The sequence below is a fragment of the Anguilla rostrata genome, chromosome 2 (genome assembly GCF_018555375.3).
Source record: "Anguilla rostrata isolate EN2019 chromosome 2, ASM1855537v3, whole genome shotgun sequence".
In the NCBI taxonomy this organism is placed as follows: domain Eukaryota; kingdom Metazoa; phylum Chordata; class Actinopteri; order Anguilliformes; family Anguillidae; genus Anguilla; species Anguilla rostrata.
The window spans coordinates 54,904,760-54,923,513 of NC_057934.1; the positions used below are offsets into that span (position 1 = coordinate 54,904,760).

At 52.2% G+C, this 18,754-nt stretch overlaps 1 protein-coding gene across 5 annotated transcripts in view; it reads left to right on the forward strand.

Annotated features, from left to right (window-relative positions):
- The window catches only part of LOC135248491 (caskin-2-like), a 61,690-nt gene that overhangs the window by 31,541 nt on the left and 11,395 nt on the right, over window positions 1-18,754 (forward strand). For all 5 annotated transcript variants that reach the window (XM_064323189.1, XM_064323188.1, XM_064323191.1 and 2 more), the window contains 7 exons: window positions 5,939-6,036; window positions 6,674-6,819; window positions 9,107-9,202; window positions 10,611-10,741; window positions 16,113-16,221; window positions 16,528-16,636; window positions 18,115-18,209. In XM_064323189.1, coding sequence (XP_064179259.1) covers window positions 5,939-6,036; window positions 6,674-6,819; window positions 9,107-9,202; window positions 10,611-10,741; window positions 16,113-16,221; window positions 16,528-16,636; window positions 18,115-18,209 — 784 coding nt within the window. The remainder of the gene's footprint in view (window positions 1-5,938; window positions 6,037-6,673; window positions 6,820-9,106; window positions 9,203-10,610; window positions 10,742-16,112; window positions 16,222-16,527; window positions 16,637-18,114; window positions 18,210-18,754) is intronic.

Below are 18,754 nucleotides of genomic sequence, written 5' to 3' on the forward strand. Positions count from 1 at the left end.
AAATGCACTCATACGTGTGAATAAATGCATACACACACACACCAATAAAACCACATGTATACCCATGTACAGGCTCAAACAATCCATGCACATGCTTATATAAGACCCTGCTAGGGAACTCAGTGGGATGTATGTTATTATATTGGCTTTCGGGTGTTCACACAGATGAAGTAGTCTACAGACAATTGAAAACATGGACAAAATAGATTTGTGCTCGGACAACTAGAAGCAGGGGCTCCCCTGAAAGATTCATCATACAATTTTGTGAAGCCACAACCCTCGCTCTGCTGAGAATTACAAAAAAAAAAAAAAAAAACTTATGAAAAACAAATCTTCCACAAGAAAGTCAGTCAACGCAAGCACAGCTGATAGAATGATGAAAGAGTGTCAGGTGTAATTAGACAAAATTACCTAAATGCTCGAATGGACTCGAATGGTCTGGTGACTGGGAATCCCTGTCATGTCTGTGTCATGCTCCTCAAACCATTGGGAGACTAGTCATGCTCAGTGTATGGAGGCATTGTCATCTTGAAAGACAATCCTCTCTGCAGGAAAGACATGCTCTAACATTGACTGAGTCATTTGGTACCCTCAAGTAACAATTGACACCAGCCTTGATTTCTAAGGGTGTAAGTGAACCCGGTCCGAACCGTGCCCATACCAGTACAGACGTAACCCAAACCTGTCTCTGTTATCTTTCTCTTTTTTGTTCACTGTCCATCTGACTGCTTGAATGAGCCTAGACACTGTGCTGTACTTAAGCTGCGTGTTGATTTATGTCACTATTGGATGAAGCATTACTCACCTGTACATTGGGGTACATGCGAGGGAGGGTGACTGTGCTGGTAAATATGCACAGTGGTGAAATGATTCTGTGGAACGCTGTTAGCTTCAGGTGAGAACATGCAGGCAGGGAGTGTCGGAGCGTATGCCGGGGGAAAGAGCACGTTGATTCATCAGTGATGAAGCGTGTATCAGGCAGGAGCTGCCCAGGTCTGCATCGCCGCAGAGCTTTGTGAGGCGTGCCACTCACCTGTCAGGCCTCATCACTGTCAGAGGGGCCTTCTGCCCACTTCTGTGCGGTAGTGTGGGTGGTGTCTGTGTCTGTGTCTGTGTCTGTGTGTGTGTGTGTGTGTGTGTGTGTTACATTACAATACATTACAGGCATTTAGCAGACACTCTTATCCAGAGGGACTTACACAACAGTATCACGTAGTGTCTACATTGCATCCATTTATACAGCTGGATATATACTGAAGCAATGCAGGTTAAGTTCCTTAATCAACAGTACAATGGCAGTGTCCTATTCGGGAATCAAACCTGCAAGCTTTAGGTTACAAGCCCTGTTCCTTACCCATTTTACTACACTTTTTGGTGTGTGTGTGTGTGTGTGAGCGCGCGCTTGTGTCTGTAAATGTATTGCCTTTTTACAGTTCTCCTCCAGCGTCTAGTTGAGCACTTCCCTGACACTGATGTCCTCACCGTCCCCTGCCTTGCTGAACGCTCCTCTGAGAGTGGGGCTGCAGAGTCCCCCCATCGCAGTGTCACTTCCCACATCCCTTTGAGGTCCCCGCCGGGCTTGTTTAGAAACGTTTTCAGCGTCATTTCACTGGAACGGCATTTTGGTCCCAGCGGACCACCGAAAAGAACGTCATACTTGTTTGGATGGGTGCGGGGGTACGTTTCCATGGAAAAGGGCGCTGGAATGGCCGGGCGTGAATGGAGACCTCAGTGCGTGGGAGATGGGACAGAGCCCTGCCCATTGTGCAGGGTCCACAGAGGGCCCCTCTGTGCCGCCTTCATCAAAACATCCCCGGCATCTCAAGAGAAGGACTGGGACTCAGAGGTTGATTAAACCCTGACGTTAATCAGCGATCTGAACACGAGGCGGGTTTTCTTTTCTGGAAATCACCCCCGGGCGATGCATACCACACACTCTGGGCACAAACACTGTCCACTGTGCCATCGGGAAGGAAGCTGTTATTAGCAATGACACTGATTTACCGCAGGAGTGCCTTGTAACCAAATATTCTACAGAGATGCTTATGAAGTAAATCTGTTTTTCATGGCTAAAGCTGACAGGTATAACAGATTTACAAGCGCTCTCAGTAATATTTTTCTTTTTAAACAACATCTTTACAGCGGTTGGGCATACAACCAAAGAACGATTTATGTGCGTCACAGTTGCATCAGTGTTTCAAAGGTCAATATTTCAGCTTTGTTTGCTCTGTTGTGATAAAAATACCGGCATGCCGGCTTGCCACCAAAGCCATTATTTGCATCTACAGATGCTTTTCTCAGGAACAGGAAGCTAAGGCCAATTGAATATATTCACTCCGGAGAGTGTGAGGGGGGTCGCTTGCAGTCCTCCTGGCTAGAATGAACATGTTGTTCTTGTGTAAAGCCGTCATGTTTTTCCGCATGAAGCCGTCAACAGCACAAGCCAAATTTATCTGCCCTCTCCTGTTGTTTTTTTATTGTCCCGAGAAAGAGCTCCTCCCAGGCAGTGAACACAAAAGATCAAAACCATGTGTTTGGAGCGTTTATGAAACTGCGACAAAGGCCGATTGCACACATCAAACGTGCCGCGCTGGCTGTGCTAAATTTCACTTGGGAGCAGTGGGACCCTGTTTGTGTTCCTGTAGAGTTTCCTACCTGTGTCTGTATGGAGACATTGATATTCTGAGGTCATTTCAGCCCTGGTTAGATCCACTGTTGCTTCTTGTCTTTACAGATGCTCTCTCCTTTGTTCTTTTGTGTTCAACTTTTTCTATTCAAGATATGTTTGAAGCAACAGTGTGTGGTTCTTTCCATTTGCTCTGTGTATTTTTCCTCTGTGCATTGAAACCCATCAGAGCAGTGTTAATGACTTCATTACAGAGCTGAAGAGGTATTTTGCCAGGATTGAACAGGTCAGGTGATGGCATGCTCCTTGGGGGGAGTGGCCTGTCTAAAGCTGATCTTAGATTAAGGTGTGGGATGAAGTCATCCCTGTTCTGTTACAGTACGTGTTTGTTGGGGAGAAAAAGCACTCTGATGTGTGCTTGCGGGAGATGGGAGATGTGAGTGGCAGGCGGTGAGGGAGGAGCGTTCGGAGGGGTTCTGTACAATGGGGCAGGAATGCTTTGTCTCCCAGGTGCGCGGTGCCTGTCACTCTTCCCTCTTGCCTTCCCGCTGGAGTGTGCTGATGGCCGCGGGGAGCGGAGAGGGGGAATGGGGGGGTGGGGTTGGGGGTTTGAGTAGAGAGAGGCTGCCCCTCGGCCCTCACGCTGGGACGTGTAGCGGTTGGGCGGGGCAGTTTGTGGTGCCCCTCGAGAGCCCGACCCCGCGGAGACGGAACACTGAGCTCTTTCATGGGCCCACGACGCACGGGTCCCGCCTCGCCAAAGCCGGGGCAGGACAGAGGGCAGCTGTGTCGCCTGAGCCCCTCACCTCCCCGCTTACGCTCCCCCGTCCCACAGCCGACGCCCCACTGGCTCTTCTCCTCGGCGAATGCGCCAGGTATGGAGTCTCTAAGGCTGCGTGTGGGATCTGGCTTCCTTTACCTGATCTCTACTGCAGGGCAGCCCTGCTCATAGTCAGGGGCCCTCAGCCAACATGGCATCACCACCCAGTCGAAAGGTTCACTTCCTCTCTGCTCTGTCCCCTAAAAACAACCCAAATTGTGTGTGTGTGTACGTACGTGTGTGTGTGTTTGTGTGCGTGTTTTTGACGGTGTATCTCACCATCCTCTGCATGTGTGTGCATGCACTGGGGCTCTTGCCCTGCAATGTGATATGTGTGTTGAGAGTCTGTGGAAGGGCAGAGGGAGGTGAGCAAACAGTCAGCAGTCACCCTGAGTCAACAGTCACTCAGCACGGTGCGTGTGAGGGCTTGTGAGCGAGGGAGGGAGAGAGAGCGAGCGAACGTGGAGGCAGTGCAGCGGAGCTGTCAGCCGTGCCTGCCTCTGACTGAGGTGCAGAGAGCAGGAATAGTACTTTTAATTCACACAAATCATTATTCTCTGTGTATGAGAGAGAGAGACTGTAGTCTCTGGATGAACGGTTGGATGTGCTGTATTCTGACTCTTACTGGTGCTGACGATATGTGTGGCTGTTTACCCATGGCTTAAGCCCGAGCACATAAAAGCCTTTCCTGCCCTTTCCTTGTGTCCTTTTTTTTCTCCTCCTCCGTGTGTGAGAGGCGCGTTTGAAAACTTCCGCCAGCTGCCTGACACGTCGTCACGGCGCCGCAGGTGTTTTTCCGGCGAGCGTGGTCACGGCTGCTTTGATCTGAGGCGGCAGGGAAGAAGGTGAAGCCTCCTGGGTGTGCTGCACGCTGCTTTCCTGTGGCCCGCCAGTTACAGCGTAGCAGTGCAGCGCCCACTAGCTCAGCGCGTTGACTCGCACGCCTCATCCCCCCCCCCCCCCCTCCCAGCTCCATGAAATCCTGCAGCCTTAAGTGCTTCATACAGTTACACAACTGCCAACTGAACCTCGTCAGACAAGAGAGTCGCGTCTCAGCTGACATGCTGCCAAAGGATGGGAAGCCTTGCCGTAGTGCACTTTCTATTCCAGATTATTTTTATCAGCGAGGCGGAGGACTTGCTCTGGGATTAGAGCTCGGTCGTTAGCTGCGCTCTCTCAGGCTTCGCACGCCCGTGTACGCTGCAGTGGAAGAGGAAGTCTCCCTAAGCTCCTAGACGCCGAGCAGAAATGAGAATGTAATCGACTCGCTCCAGAGCGCATTTCTGTGCCGCCGCGCGGGCGGACGTCAGAAAGTTTGCTGTCCCTCAGACTGCAGGCGAAGAGCAGACCTCACCTGAACCCTGCCTCCTGAGGCTGGAGGAACACCGCGTGCTGAACGCACTCACACCTCTCCCACCTCCCGAGCCCTGGCCTGCACCACACCCCCGCAGAAACGCCACCAGCTTAAGTCAGACCACTCACTGTAAACATTTGCGCTGATTTGTTTCTTTCGTTTCCCCATCTTGTCATTTATTTGTTGCGCGCGTCGTTCTGATTGACAGGTACCGCCCCTGCTGACGCGGAGGGAGCGGTGTTTTTGGGCTAGTGGCCCGTGTTCAGGCCGAGCTGTGGGAGGCTTGCTGTGGAGATTTATGTGCTGAGCCTCTTTATGCGCGCGAGCGAGGCAGGGCTGTAACTCAGCGGCCTTGTTGAGTCGGGCAGTCTGCTGAGAGACCTCTTTGGGGCGTTCTTCCCTTTGGTTGAGCAAATTCCGCCCCGCAATTTATGCTTTTTAATTTGGCCCTCGGCAGACCTTCTGTGTCTCCCGACGTGACTAAATAAACAGCACGTGACCCGGGGGGGGCGGGGGTCCTCCTGCCCGCTGCTGACCGGGGCCGCTCCCCTGCCGTTAGCCCTTTAGCTCGCCGCGCCTCGCGGGTCCCAGGTAATCAGCGGCGTTCTGTATGGAACACAGCTCCCCACGGCTGACCCACAAAACGCGCGTTTAAAAGCGCATTTAAAAATCGCAGGGCTTTTTTCATTCCGTGGATTCCCCCAGGTACCACTAGCTCAGACACTGCGCTGAATTCATGACCACCTCTGCAGAAATCAATAACGCTTCAGACTCCAATCTCCATGTACTTATCTTATGTAGCTCATATAATGTTCAATAAATGTGTGCTATTTTAAAAAAACTTCCCATGGTGTTGTCCTGTTTACGCCGGGTCTGGTGTAGATGCAGCATGTGAATACCACAGCTCACCACGCCACGCCGCTGCAGCGTACTCTCTGAGGCACTTCCCCCTCTGCTGAATGTGTTCCTGGGGGAAACCCTGCATTCCCATCACTGTCACAGTTAGTTTCTGGTTGAGCCATCTGCAGTGAGCTGGTAAATGGGCCATATTTCCCGCTCTGGAGGTAAACCCGGCTGGTCGTGTTGCTGTTGGCTCTGGAGACTCAGTCCCTCACTCCTCTCTCCTCCTCTTCCTCAGGTTTTCAGCACTGCACCACGCCGCGCTCACGGGCACCACGGACCTCATCTCTCTGCTGCTGGAGGCCCAGGCCACCGTGGACATCAAGGACAGCAACGGTGAGAGACGGTTGGCCGGCCTCCCGGCACGGCACGAGCCCCCGCCCCCCCTTTAGCGGCAAAATGGTTCAGAGTTGATTCCTCCACCTTGTGTCGCGCGCGCTTTTTGACTGCTCCATGGCGATGTTGATGACTTCACCCGGGCTGGCTGAGAGATGAGAGGTGTGCGCGGGTGCCACAGGCTAGAAAGGAGCCTGTCGGACGGGGAATGTGCTTCCACATTTGCCTCCTGTTTGCACCATGCAAAAAGGATCATTGCACAGTTGCACTGAGGCCTCAAAGCCTTAGTGCAGAAGTGTAGGCAGAACCAATGCTACCAGAGACTGCAGTTTTACTTACGGCTTACACATTTTTGCATCTGCTTGCATTACTTTAAGGAGGGAATGTTTTTCGCCAGCGCAGGCTTGTGATCACACCGAGCAGATTGCCAGTCATTACGCTAAACCCCGCGTTCACACTGGTGTTTATAGGAGGCTTTGGGCCAGAGCTGCTGATGTACGCTCGCTTTAGGTAAATGTTTTCCTGTTCGGGGTGAAAATCCACCTGGCCCAGCACAAACAGCGCCGCAGGAGTGTTGAGTGTGCTGGCAGAGCTGAGTCTGCCTGCTGGTGACGGTGCTCTGTGCTGCCCCCTGCAGGAATGCGCCCGCTGCACTACGCAGCCTGGCAGGGCAAAGCCGACTCGGTGCTGATGCTGCTGCGCGCCGGGGCGTCCGTCAACGGCTGCTCACACGACGGACAGATCCCCCTGCACCTGGCCGCGCAGTACGGGCACTACGATGTGGTGAGGACACACCGCCCACCTGCCTGTCCTACATGAAACACACACACAACACGCACACGCACACGCACACATACGCACACACACACAACACACGCACACACATACGCACACACACACACACACACACACACACACACACGGACGCACAAACACGCACACACCAATTTGGCCGCTGATGTGGTGAGTGCACGCCATTGGTCTGACTCTCCCACCTGACACACACACTGTAGCCCGCTAGCTTCCCTGTAAGGTCCTCTCTGAACATGTGTTCCATGCTTATAGGACTCTTATGCTTATAGTGCTGTACACATGTGCCCTGCCTGCCCTTCCCACGCTGGCTGGTCTGTTCTCTGAGTCCCCCGATCCGGCGGGATTGATTGGAAACAGCCGTGTGGAGAGGCGGCGGTTGAGCCGGCCGCGCTGTCAGCCGTTCGTTCCGCCCTGGGAACCCGGCTGTGGGAAGCATGCCGCTCCTCCGCTCCTCCGCTCCTCACATGTTCCAGGGTCACGCTCATCAGCGTCCTGCCCGATGTCTGCTGTCTGCTCACCCATAGTTCCTTAACACACATTTTTACCGGATTTCACTTTGTGTTAATCCCTAATGGAGACCGGGCTGCTTCACAGAAGGTGGACTGGAGGCTAGTGCAGCAGTGGGAGGCTGCTTCACAGAAGGTGGATTGGGGGCTAGTGCAGCAGTGGGACTGAGTAACTCCACTTGGCTTTACGCCGTTGTGGATGAAAGTTGGGCTGTAGCTCTCCGTTATGGCCCTGGATGGAGGAGGACTTACGTTGGGCTGCTGACGGATCGCTGTGGATAGAAGAACCGCAGGTTCCACAGGCCCTCATTTGCAGCTGTAAATCTTACGCCGTCGTGCTGAAACTCTTGAAAGATTGTGACAGTAGCCCCGCCAGCACTGCCCTGACCGAATTATTAGACCTCTGAATAATGCGCTCTGCCTGAGCCCGACGCTGCTGAACATCCAGACCTTGTTTATGAAAGCCCAGCTGTGCTGGCCTGTGCACTGCATACACATCTCACAAGAGTCTGCACAAACAGGTCTGTTGCTCAGAGGAGATCACAGTGGCAGAGGGCAAAAGAAACCATCCAGCAAACCCAAACCGCATTTATTTAAGAAGTGAGGAGGGTGCTGCTCAAGGCTGGGGAACTCTGGGAGGAAAACAGCACTGTGGCAGCAACATCTAGTCTGCTGATAATGATAATGATGGAGACGCAGGATTACCACACGGGCACCACAGGGATATGCCCGTCTCCCAGACCTGGCCAGCGCAGCCCGGGTTTGGGTTGGAGTCCTGTTTTCAGACGCACGTGGGGATTAGGATGCGATCTGTTGGGGTGAAGAAGGCTTTGGTCTGAACTCCGTAAATCCCCATCGCCCCGCTGTCAGACGCACGCACGCACATGCGTTTGCGGTCCTGGCTGTGCTCTCGCTGCCTCGCTCCTCCAGAATCCCTGTGGGAGCGCAGGGCGCTTGAAGTGCGTGCAGTTGGACAGGGCAGGAGTGGGGGGGTTGAGGGGGGTTTGGGGCGCTCCAGTGAGGGAGATTAGGGGCTTGGCCACGCTCAGACCTGCTGGCTTTGCACCGGCAGCCAGATGTTTAGAATGACACGGCCCCCGCGCTGTTCTATCCTGTAATTGCAGGGTCTCAGCCCGGGAGCGAGGGGGGTTTGGGAACGGCAGTTTCAGTGCCCTGCAGACAGAAAGACTGCAGGCCTAAGATCCCGTGCTGTGCGCTCCAGGTGACAGACACCTGCGTGTGGATTAGGCTCCTTTGTGAGCCGTGACTGGAATACCAGGCCGTTTGTTTCCCAACAATGTGCTGAATACTCTCAGTCAGACTGGAGAATTTAAACTTGTTTTAGGGATTTGGCTGAACAATGCAGGGATATTTGGACTGCTTGGAGTTCCCAGCATGTGGAGTATTCCTCTGCACTGCAATCCTGCTCTGTTCTCACATGTACGCTTCATCACATAATGACACACAGCTGCTGCCTAATTCTCCATATTCTTTAACTTATTTTACACATGGTACTCCGTAACGCCCCCCACTCACCCATACACACACACACATAAGTACGCACATCCACACACACACAAATGTATGCACACTCATACTCACACGCACACACACACACTTAGATATACATTTTCACACAGCATGTTCTTACAATACAGTCCTTTGTTCACAATGCTGTGTGTGTGTGCGCGCACATATGGATGTGTGTATGCTTGTGTATGTGCGCACTGATGATGATCTATATTCTCCAGTCTGAAATGCTGCTGCAGCACCAGTCGAACCCGTGCCTGATCAACAAGGCCAAGAAGACGCCGCTGGACCTGGCCTGTGAATTTGGGAGGCTGAAGGTGAGGCTGCGGGAGAACTTTCCGGCGCTTTAGCCTGCTTGAGAATGACGTGTGAGGCTGGCGAGTCTCCTGGTGATTCAGTGGATCTGTTGAACACAGCTGCTCTTGTACCGCACTCCAGTGAGCGAAGCTCTGCTTATGTAATCCACCGGCCGGGCCTCAGGCCAGTTTATTGGGTGGGGGGGGGGGGCGTGGAGGTTCCTGACCCGGCTCTAACCTGGAGGCGGAGGCTGTGGGCTTGTACTCCAAACACGGCCCTTTGGCTCCTGCGCCGCTCGGTGTTCTCTCCTTTTAAAGTGACGCCCGGCAGGCGGGGGCCGCTGCCTCTGGCAGCCATTGCTCGCCTCTTTGTAGCAGTCTGTACGCGACTCAAACATCTGGATTCAACATCAGTCCCGGCATCGCCATTCAGAAACAGCTCTGTCTTCGCACTGTCCGCTGAGAGCGTGGGAGCAGAGTCCTGCCGATTGGAGCCGTTACACAAATCCACTTCCAATCAGCGGCGGGTTCTCCCCACTGTTGGCCTAGGAGCCATGTTCCAGTGTAAAGAGCACCCTTGGGACTCATTGCGAGTCTCAGTAACATTTATTTTATTACCTCGATGTATTTCTTGGAAATAAATCGTAGTTATGTTTTTGTTGTTGGTGCGGAGGCAGGCGTAATGGACGTCCGAAGGATGGTCCGAAGGCCATCTCAGCGTTCTATTTCTGGAAATGCATTCCTTGTGTATTTTTCCTGGCAGTCCACAGAATTCCAGGCGACAATACAGGCTATGTTTCAAATGCTTTGCTGTACATCACGGTTGTTAGATAAGTTAATGAACAAAAAGTGGGCTTGTTTTCTCCGTTTCAGTGGCAGGTTTTGTATTTTAGCCAAATGAGGCTAAAAGGATTGTGCGGTGGGTTCTTTAAAAATGTGAAGGATAAGTCTAGTTGTGAAATCCACACCACGCTAACTTCTGTCCTAACTGGATTTACCAGAAAAGGGCTTAAATTGGGATTTCTGCTAATCTTTTGCCTCTATACATTTGCAGACATAAATATGAGGTGAAAAAAAAGAGACGCCAGCTTGTGGTGGAATGTTGGCCAGAAGCAGGGATATGTTTAGAAGGCTGGCACTCTGTTGCTGGGCTAGTGTGTGGCAGCTGCTGGGCCGTGGTGCCAGGGCGTGGCAGGGGCAGCTGGCCTGTGACCTGCTGTGTCCGCCCCGGCCTCTCTGCTAGAGTTTCCTGCGTGACCATCGTCCCGCTCTTCATGTGAACACTTATAGAGTCACGGCTTTTAGGGTGTGGAGCTGGGAGCCGGTTACGCATGCACTGACCCCCCGCCTTATGATTTTTCTCTCCCTCCCTCTCCCTTGCACATTCTCTCTCTATCTCTCTCTCTCTCTCTCTCTCTCTCTCTCTCAGGTTGCTCAGCTGCTGTTGAGCAGTAACATGATTGTGGCTCTGTTGGAGGGAGAGAGGAGGGACGGCTCGGACTCCAGCTTCAACACTCCGCTTCACCTCGCCGCTCGTAACGGTCACAAGGACATCATCAGGTGAGAGGCACCTGCCGCCTGCTAGGGGCCCCTGCCGCTCGCTAGGGGCCCTTTCCCTCCTGTCCCTCCTCCTGCTCTTATTCCACCTTCTTCGTTGTTAGTCTTCCCCTCCGCTCTGTCTTCTGTTTCCCCTTTCCCGTCTCTGGTCTTTATCTCTGTGCAGCAGAACTGCGTTCCCTCCTGGTTCTCTCCCGGTCTGTTCTGTTGTGTTGGTGTTAGCGGAGTCCGGTCAGCTCGCTGGGCTGCGGCGGGTGAGAGCGGTCGGGCCCCGCGGTGCCCCGCGCTCGCTCTCTCTCGGTGCCGGAGGGGGGGACAGACGGGGCTGCACAGCCCTGGAGCTGGGTCAGCTGCTCCGACACGCTGTTAACATTTCCCACACATGACACCTCGCGCTGCATTCCCAGCATAGGTCCTCTTCCTCCGCGCTCTCCTCCGGGAACCAGCCGCCAGTCCCAGGCTGCACGGCTCGCGGGGCTGAGATGGAGGGGAACGCGCGAAAGGCTCTAAATCCTTTGACCCTCGGTAGGCTCTGTTAATCAGTCAACCCTGCCTGTCTCTCATGAATCTCCGCCATCTCTCTCCAGGCTTACGGCATTAATACTGCCGCGAAAAGAGCCAGAGCCAGGCTGGGTTCTTAAAGGAAAAAAAATCTTCGGCTTGTAAATTTTCCTGGCCCGTCAGTTGGCCATAAGCTGTGTCTGCTGTGAATATTCTATAGAGGTAAGCGTGCGGAGGAGCAGGCTGCTGGTAGAACAGTGCAGGTGGTGAGACACGCAGAAGCCCCGGGCTGCTTCCCTAATGGTCACACGGCTCCTTCAGCGATGGGGCGTCAGGCAGGGGTCACGGGCGCAGTCATGGCCGCGCTGGCCCGGGGACCAGCGTGCCTGCTGTCTGCCTCTGGACGGGAGTACTGTCCGCTGGGCGGGGGGCCAGCATCAGTTCCCCTCGCCCTCATCCCGTCCGCTAATCAGCGCAGCGAAGTCAAATCAGCGCTTGACCCGCTGGCGCTTACTGAAGTCCCTGCGAGGAGTCGCTGGGGTGAGGGGGGAAAGAAAAGGGGGTTTTCTAAAGGTCTTTCAGCTTCGGAAGGCCCCGAGGCGGACAGGACACGGACCGCGTGCGCTGGTGAACTTAGGAAAGCTTTTCCCCTGAAGGAAGCTTTCATCCGCTCATCCCTTTGTGCTCTACGGGGACGGGAAGAGACAGGGCTCAGGAGCCGCTGCTCTCATTATTGTGAAGATGTAAAGGCTTTCCCCCGCGCTTCTGCAGGAGGACTTAAATAATGAAGTTGGGTCGTATGCCTTTTTCATAATGCCTTTGTCACTTCACCACATGACTCTGGAGGGCTGAATGGCTCCTCTGAGTCACTGCTGTCCACTTGGTGGGCGTGGCCAGATGGGGTGCTCTCCATCTCAGATTACAGTGCAGTAACCTTCATCCACACAAGTCTGACAAACAGGCTTTGAACATGAGACTGGGATAAGCGTGATGGTTTTTCATGATTAGGGCTTTGTCCGGTTGCTATCAGTTCTTTTATCGGTGACTTTAAAGAGCTGGTGTGGTGGGAGTGTCGGTGCGTGTGGACGCGGAGCGCAGAGCTGTACCTGTGCTGGTGTGTGCCGCAGGGCTTTCACTTTTAGCCGCACTGTTGCCTGGGAGCCTGCGAGCCTGCGGTCCTGTGGTCCGTCTCACGCCTGCCCTCTCCATGCCAGGCATTCCCACCGCGACGCTCAGATTCCTTCCAGCACAGCTGTCTGAGGCTAATGCCCCCGCTGCATTCCTGCAGCCTGGAGATCCCTGTGTGTGTGTGTGTGTGTGTGTGTGTGTGTGTGTGTGTGTGTGTGTGTGTGTGTGAGTGTGAGTGTGAGTGTGTGTGTGTGTGTGTGTGTGTGTGTGTGAGTGTGTGAGTGTGTGTGTGTGTGTGTGTGTGTGTGTGTGTGGTGTGTGGTGTGTGTGTGTGTGTGTGTGTGTGTGTGGTGTGTGTGTGTTGTGGTGTGTGTGTGAGTTGTGTGTGTGTAGGTGTGGTGTGTGTGTGGAGTGTGGTGTGTGTGTGTGAGTGTGCTGTGAGTGTTGGTGTGTGAGTGTGTGGTGGTGTGTGTGTGTGGTGTTGTGTGTGTGTGGTGTGAGTGTAGTGTGTGTGTGTGAGTGTGTGTGAGTGGTGTGTGTGTGTGTGTGAGTGTGTGGTGTAGGTGTGGTGGAGTGTGTGTGTGTGATGTGTGTGTGTGTGTGAGTGTGTGTGAGTGTGTGTGTGTGTGTGTGTGTGTGAGTGTGAGTGTGTGTGTGAGTGTGTGTGTGTGGTGTGTGAGGTGTGTGTGGTGTGTGTGTGTTGGTGTGTGAGTGTGTGTAGTGTGTGTGTGGTGTCTGCGTGTGTGTGTGTGTGTGTGTGTGAGTGTGCGTGTGCGTGTGTGAGTGTGTGTGTGTGTGTGTGTGTGAGTGTGTGTGTGTCTGCGTGTGTGTGAGTGTGTGTGTGAGAGTGTGTACGTGTGTGTGAGCATGTGCGTGCATGCTTGTGTCGAGTGTGTGTGTGTTTATGTGTGTGTGTGTGTACGGTATGTGTGTGTGTGATAGTTTGAGAGTGTTTGTGTGTGTGTGTGAGCGTTGTTCTGTTAAATTGTCCTTACTGTTGTTTAACAATGTATGTGAATATTCTATTGGTCAGGAACATCAAGTCAGTTTATTTTGTTCTGTAACCATTTAAATTAAACATGAACTAATAAAACTGCAGGAACTGAAATGGATGGTATTGCATTGCAGTTCACAAGGCACATCTTGACATAAGTATTGTTGTTAACAGTTTGCCTCGCTGAAATAAGACCCTGGATTTTGTTCCCAGTAATTCAGTTTAAACCTGCTGCATGTCTGTAGCTGCTGTAGCTGAACACATAACAAGTTCATTTGCTGTGATGTAAGACCAATTACAATCTGTTATTATGAGACTGGGGCAAGCTGAGAAATGGTGTGTTAATGAAATGAGATAGACTAGATAATTCTCACACTGGAAGCAGCAAAGGCATCTAAAAGCCTTTAAAACATTCATCCAGCAGTAACGCATGGTGCACACAACAGATGTATATTAATTATTTTAGATAAACAGTTTAACCACAAATGTAAATCCATTACAAAACTAGGCAGAGGGAACAATGCTGTTTAAATGTAATAGCCAAATAGCATGCTCTTATCTTTTCTTAATCGTTTCTCACATATCTTTTTCACATTTAGTTTAATCTTTAAATTGCTGTGAGATGTTGCACCAGTATGCCACTAGTCTAGAGTGGCTAATTTTCCATAAGGAAATCAAAACTTGAGGGCAGTGTTAATATACCTTGCTAGCTAGCTCGATTACATTAGTTCTCATAAGCTAGCTAGATGGCTAACATTACTTTGTTAGCTAGCTGGGTATACCTGCAAAATGGGAACTGATTACATTATTCACTTAGACAGACACAGGATATATGCATATATACATATATAGACGATTCACACTTACAAGTGTGCACCTTTATAAGTAAAGAAAAACTACTAGTATTTCTTTTTGGCGGGTGGGGGGTGTTTGGGTTTCCCCTCTCGTTCAGTTAGGAATGAGCATAAATAATTATTTGCATCCACACTCCTACTAATGAGTGTATGGCTAACCAGGCTTGAGCTGTCTGTTTCTATGCTGAATGACTCAGCCTGCTGTTGTGGAGAGAGCCTGTGCTGACTCAGGTGCTGACTGAATTTAAGCTGAATTTTAAGCTCAAAATTGGCTGGAATTGAATCTGATCTCACGTCATCTGTCTGAAACCAACGCATACCATTTAATGAAAAAAGGACGGAAACCATTTATCAGGTTCATACGCGTGTCATTTCACCTCACTTGGTTTTGTGAATGTCTGTGTCTGTTTGTCTCCTATAGATGTGTTTTTGTTGGGCCTTAACGTGTTGTTGTAATGAGATAGTGGGGAGAGGTATTTGGGTGGGGTTAGGGTTTTGGGTTGGGGCATGGGAAAAGGTCTGCAGAACAGGCTGTGTTTAGGGATGGGTTTGGGGTCCAGATTTTTGGGTTGGTTTTGGGGTGGAAGTAGGAATACTTAGTATCAGGATGTTTGCTTAGCCACTGTCCAGTGCCCTGCAGTAACTCCACTCCTGAGGATTAGGGTTAGGGTGAGCTCTGCAGTAACCCCACTCCTGAGGATTAGGGTTAGGGTACTCTGCAGTAACTCCACTCCTGAGGATTAGGGTTAGGGTACTCTGCAGTAACCCCACTCCTGAGGATGAGGGTTAGGGTACTCTGCAGTAACCCCACTCCTGAGGATTATGGTTAGGGTGAGCTCTGCAGTAACCCCACTCCTGAGGATTATGGTTAGGGTACTCTGCAGTAACCCCACTCCTGAGGATTAGGGTTAGCGTACTCTGCAGTAACCCCACTCCTGAGGATTAGGGTTAGGGTACTCTGCAGTAACCCCACTCCTGAGGATTAGGGTTAGGGTGAGCTCTGCAGTAACCCCACTCCTGAGGATGAGGGTTAGGGTGAGCTCTGCAGTAACCCCACTCCTGAGGATTAGGGTTAGGGTACTCTGCAGTAACCCCACTCCTGAGGATTAGGGTTAGGGTACTCTGCAGTAACCCCACTCCTGAGGATTAGGGTTAGGGTACTCTGCAGTAACCCCACTCCTGAGGATTAGGGTTAGGGTACTCTGCAGTAACCCCACTCCTGAGGATTAGGGTTAGGGTACTCTGCAGTAACCCCACTCCTGTGGATTAGGGTTAGGGTGAGCTCTGCAGTAACCCCACTCCTGAGGATTAGGGTTAGGGTACTCTGCAGTAACCCCACTCCTGAGGATTATGGTTAGGGTACTCTGCAGTAACCCCACCCCTGAGGATTATGGTTAGGGTACTCTGCAGTAACCCCACCCCTGAGGATTAGGGTTAGGGTGAGCTCTGCAGTAACCCCACTCCTGAGGATTAGGGTTAGGGTGAGCTCTGCAGTAACCCCACTCCTGAGGATTAGGGTTAGGGTGAGCTCTGCAGTAACCCCACTCCTGAGGATTAGGGTTAGGGTGAGCTCTGCAGTAACCCCACTCCTGAGGATTATGGTTAGGGTACTCTGCAGTAACCCCACCCCTGAGGATTATGGTTAGGGTACTCTGCAGTAACCCCACCCCTGAGGATTAGGGTTAGGGTACTCTGCAGTAACCCCACTCCTGAGGATTAGGGTTAGGGTACTCTGCAGTAACCCCACTCCTGAGGATTAGGGACAGGGTGCGCTCCAGGGTTCAGCTGCAGCTGCTCATATGAAGGAACCCAATCAGCATGAATGTGGAATAATGTGTAAGTTCAAGCGTTTCAAACCTAATTGTGCTAATGAGACTTTGTTCCTGTTCATGACCAGGCTGCTTCTGAAAGCCGGCATTGACATCAACAGGGCCACCAAGGCTGGCACCGCCTTGCACGAGGCTGCCCTCTATGGGAAAACAGAAGTAGTGCGGCTGCTGTTGGACGTGAGTGAATACTAAACTTTTCCCTGCATAGATGGCTTTAAGTTTCTTGTACCTCAGACCGCTGTTATTCTACAAATCACACAAGGGGTCTCAAACCTCTGTCCTGGACGGCCGCAGTCTCTGCAGGTTTTCATGGTTTCTTTTCAATCAGCTGCCCATTAAAAATTTAAAAGTGTGTGAGGTTTCTTTAAACAAGGGAGGAAGTTCATGACACTTGCTCTTCTTGAACATGTCAGGTGTTATCACATAAACGCTCTGCTGCAAGTGCGGTACTTAAATTGTAGCGTATCGACTCTCTCCTGGCAGGCTGGAATTGACGTCAACATCCGCAACACCTACAACCAGACAGCGCTGGACATTGTCAACCAGTTCACCACGTCGCACGCCAGTAAAGACATCAAGCAGCTCCTGAGAGGTGAGGCCTCACTACCCTACTGCCCCCCTCTGGGTGGGAGGACTCAGAGCGCCCGAGCCCTTTTCCTTTTCTGTTCAACAAGCACGCAGCGTACTTTCCAAGCTTTATTCCCCATTCCTCTTCTGCTCTCACCTTTTGTCCCTTTCGTTTTTTTTTTCTTCTCCTTTTTCCTTTTCTCTCTGGGGCTCAGCTTTAATGTCTTTGTCTGGTTCTCTTTCTTCCTGAGAAGGTTGTGTTCTCGTCTGGGCCCCTTGTCTGCAGCGCGCCCTGTGTGTTATTGTGGAGGCCGGGGAGGGAGGGAGGGGTCGGGAGACGCTGGGGCTGTAATTTGAAAAGCAGCTGTGTTTAGCGCCACAGTTATGTAACCTGGCCCCCGTTCTGTTCACAAGGAAACGAGAGCCGTGCCCGAGGATCAGCTAATGAGTGTGTGTGTGTGTGTGCACGTGTGTGTGTGAGTGTGTGAGTGTGTGAGTGTGTGTGTGCGTGTGTGTGTGTGTGTGTGTGTGTGTGTGTGTGTGTGTGTGTGTGTGTGTGTGTGTGTGTGTGTGTGTGTGGTGTGAGTGTGGTGTGAGGTGTGTGTGTGTGTGTGTGTGGTGTGTGGTGTGGTGTGTGTGTGCTGTGTGTGTGGTGGTGTGTGCGTGCGTGTGGTGTGTGTGTGTGTGTGGAGTGTGTGAGTGTGTGTGCGTGTGTGTGTGAGTGTGTATGTGTATGTGTGTGCGTGCGTGCGTGCGTGTGTGCGCGTGCGCGTGTGCGTGTGCGTGTGCGTGTGCGTGTGTGTGTGTGTGTGTGTGTGTGTGCGTGCTCGTGCGCAGAATAAAGACCTCTGTGGTTTGCGCTATCTGCTCTCTAATCCAGCGGACTCCTGTCTTTGATGTGTGCCCTTTGATATAGGAACTGAAAAAGAATAATCGGCACTTGTACAGAGGCCTGTTTGAAGGTGGAAGGCTTTAACTATCCTGTTATGTCGGGAAGTTCTGCTGCATTAGCCTATCGTCATTCAGGGGCTTGTAAACACTGAGGGAATACTTTTTTCAAACGTGTGTTTTCATTTCTTTGCCTTGTCATTTTGGTAGCCCTGTACTGTACAAGGCTTTCAGAGACAGGCTTATGATATATTACTGTAAAACAAACAGTTCTCCGCCTGATTTATGTGTTTTTTTCTGGGTCACTCAGGAGTAGCCGGGTACTGCGTGTGCCCCTGCTTGTGTCGGGACTGTTGCGTTAATGTTCTCATGTGGGGATCGGCAGAAATGTCCTGAAACGGGACGCCAGGGTGCGGGACGGCGCTCTGTGCTCCTGGGCTCGTCTGTCACAGGGTGTGACATCAGCAGCTGACCTGTGACCTGTGCATAGATCCACTCACCATTCATGTGAACAGTTATGAAAGCCTTTTTCAATCTCTGTCTCCCCCTCTCTCTGTCTCCCCTCCCTCTCTCTTTCTCCCCCTCTCTCCCCCCCCTCTCTCTGTCTGGTATCAGATGCTACAGGAGTCCTACAGGTGAGAGCTCTAAAGGACTACTGGAACTTGCATGACCCCACAGCACTCAACATCCGCGCGGGAGACATTATCATGGTGGGTAAACAGGCGGCTCTGTTGAGTGGCACGACAGCGATGCCGTCGCTTTTAAGTGGGCCTTTGTCTCCCCAGAGCTCCTGGGCTTCATGAATAATGCACACTAAGCCTTTCCAGCGCAATGACACGGCGGGGTCTGCAGCCAGGGCATTTAGAGCACGGGTGTGCTGCGCTCTACTGAATCCGCTGCTTCTCCCCCACCTACCCCCGCTTCACCCGGCCTCTGCCCATGCCTCTGCCCCGGGGACCTGAATTCCTGCCTGGGCCCCTCCCCCTGGCCGCCTCGGCCCTCTGCCCTGCTTGCGTTTCTGCTGAGAGGTCGCTTCTTCAGGGCACGCGTCACCCCCTGTCCGTTTGTCTGTCTGTTTGCGTGTCTGCCTTCCTGTGCGTCACTGAGCCCTCCCCGCTCGTGTCTGGGGTTAGACAGGCCACGCCCATGACGCCCTGACAACGGCCCAGCGCCGCTCTGTTTGTTTACTCTCTGCTTGTCTTCTGCTTCGGGGCCATTGTGTTTACCGTTGTGTGCACGGTAACCACAGAACACA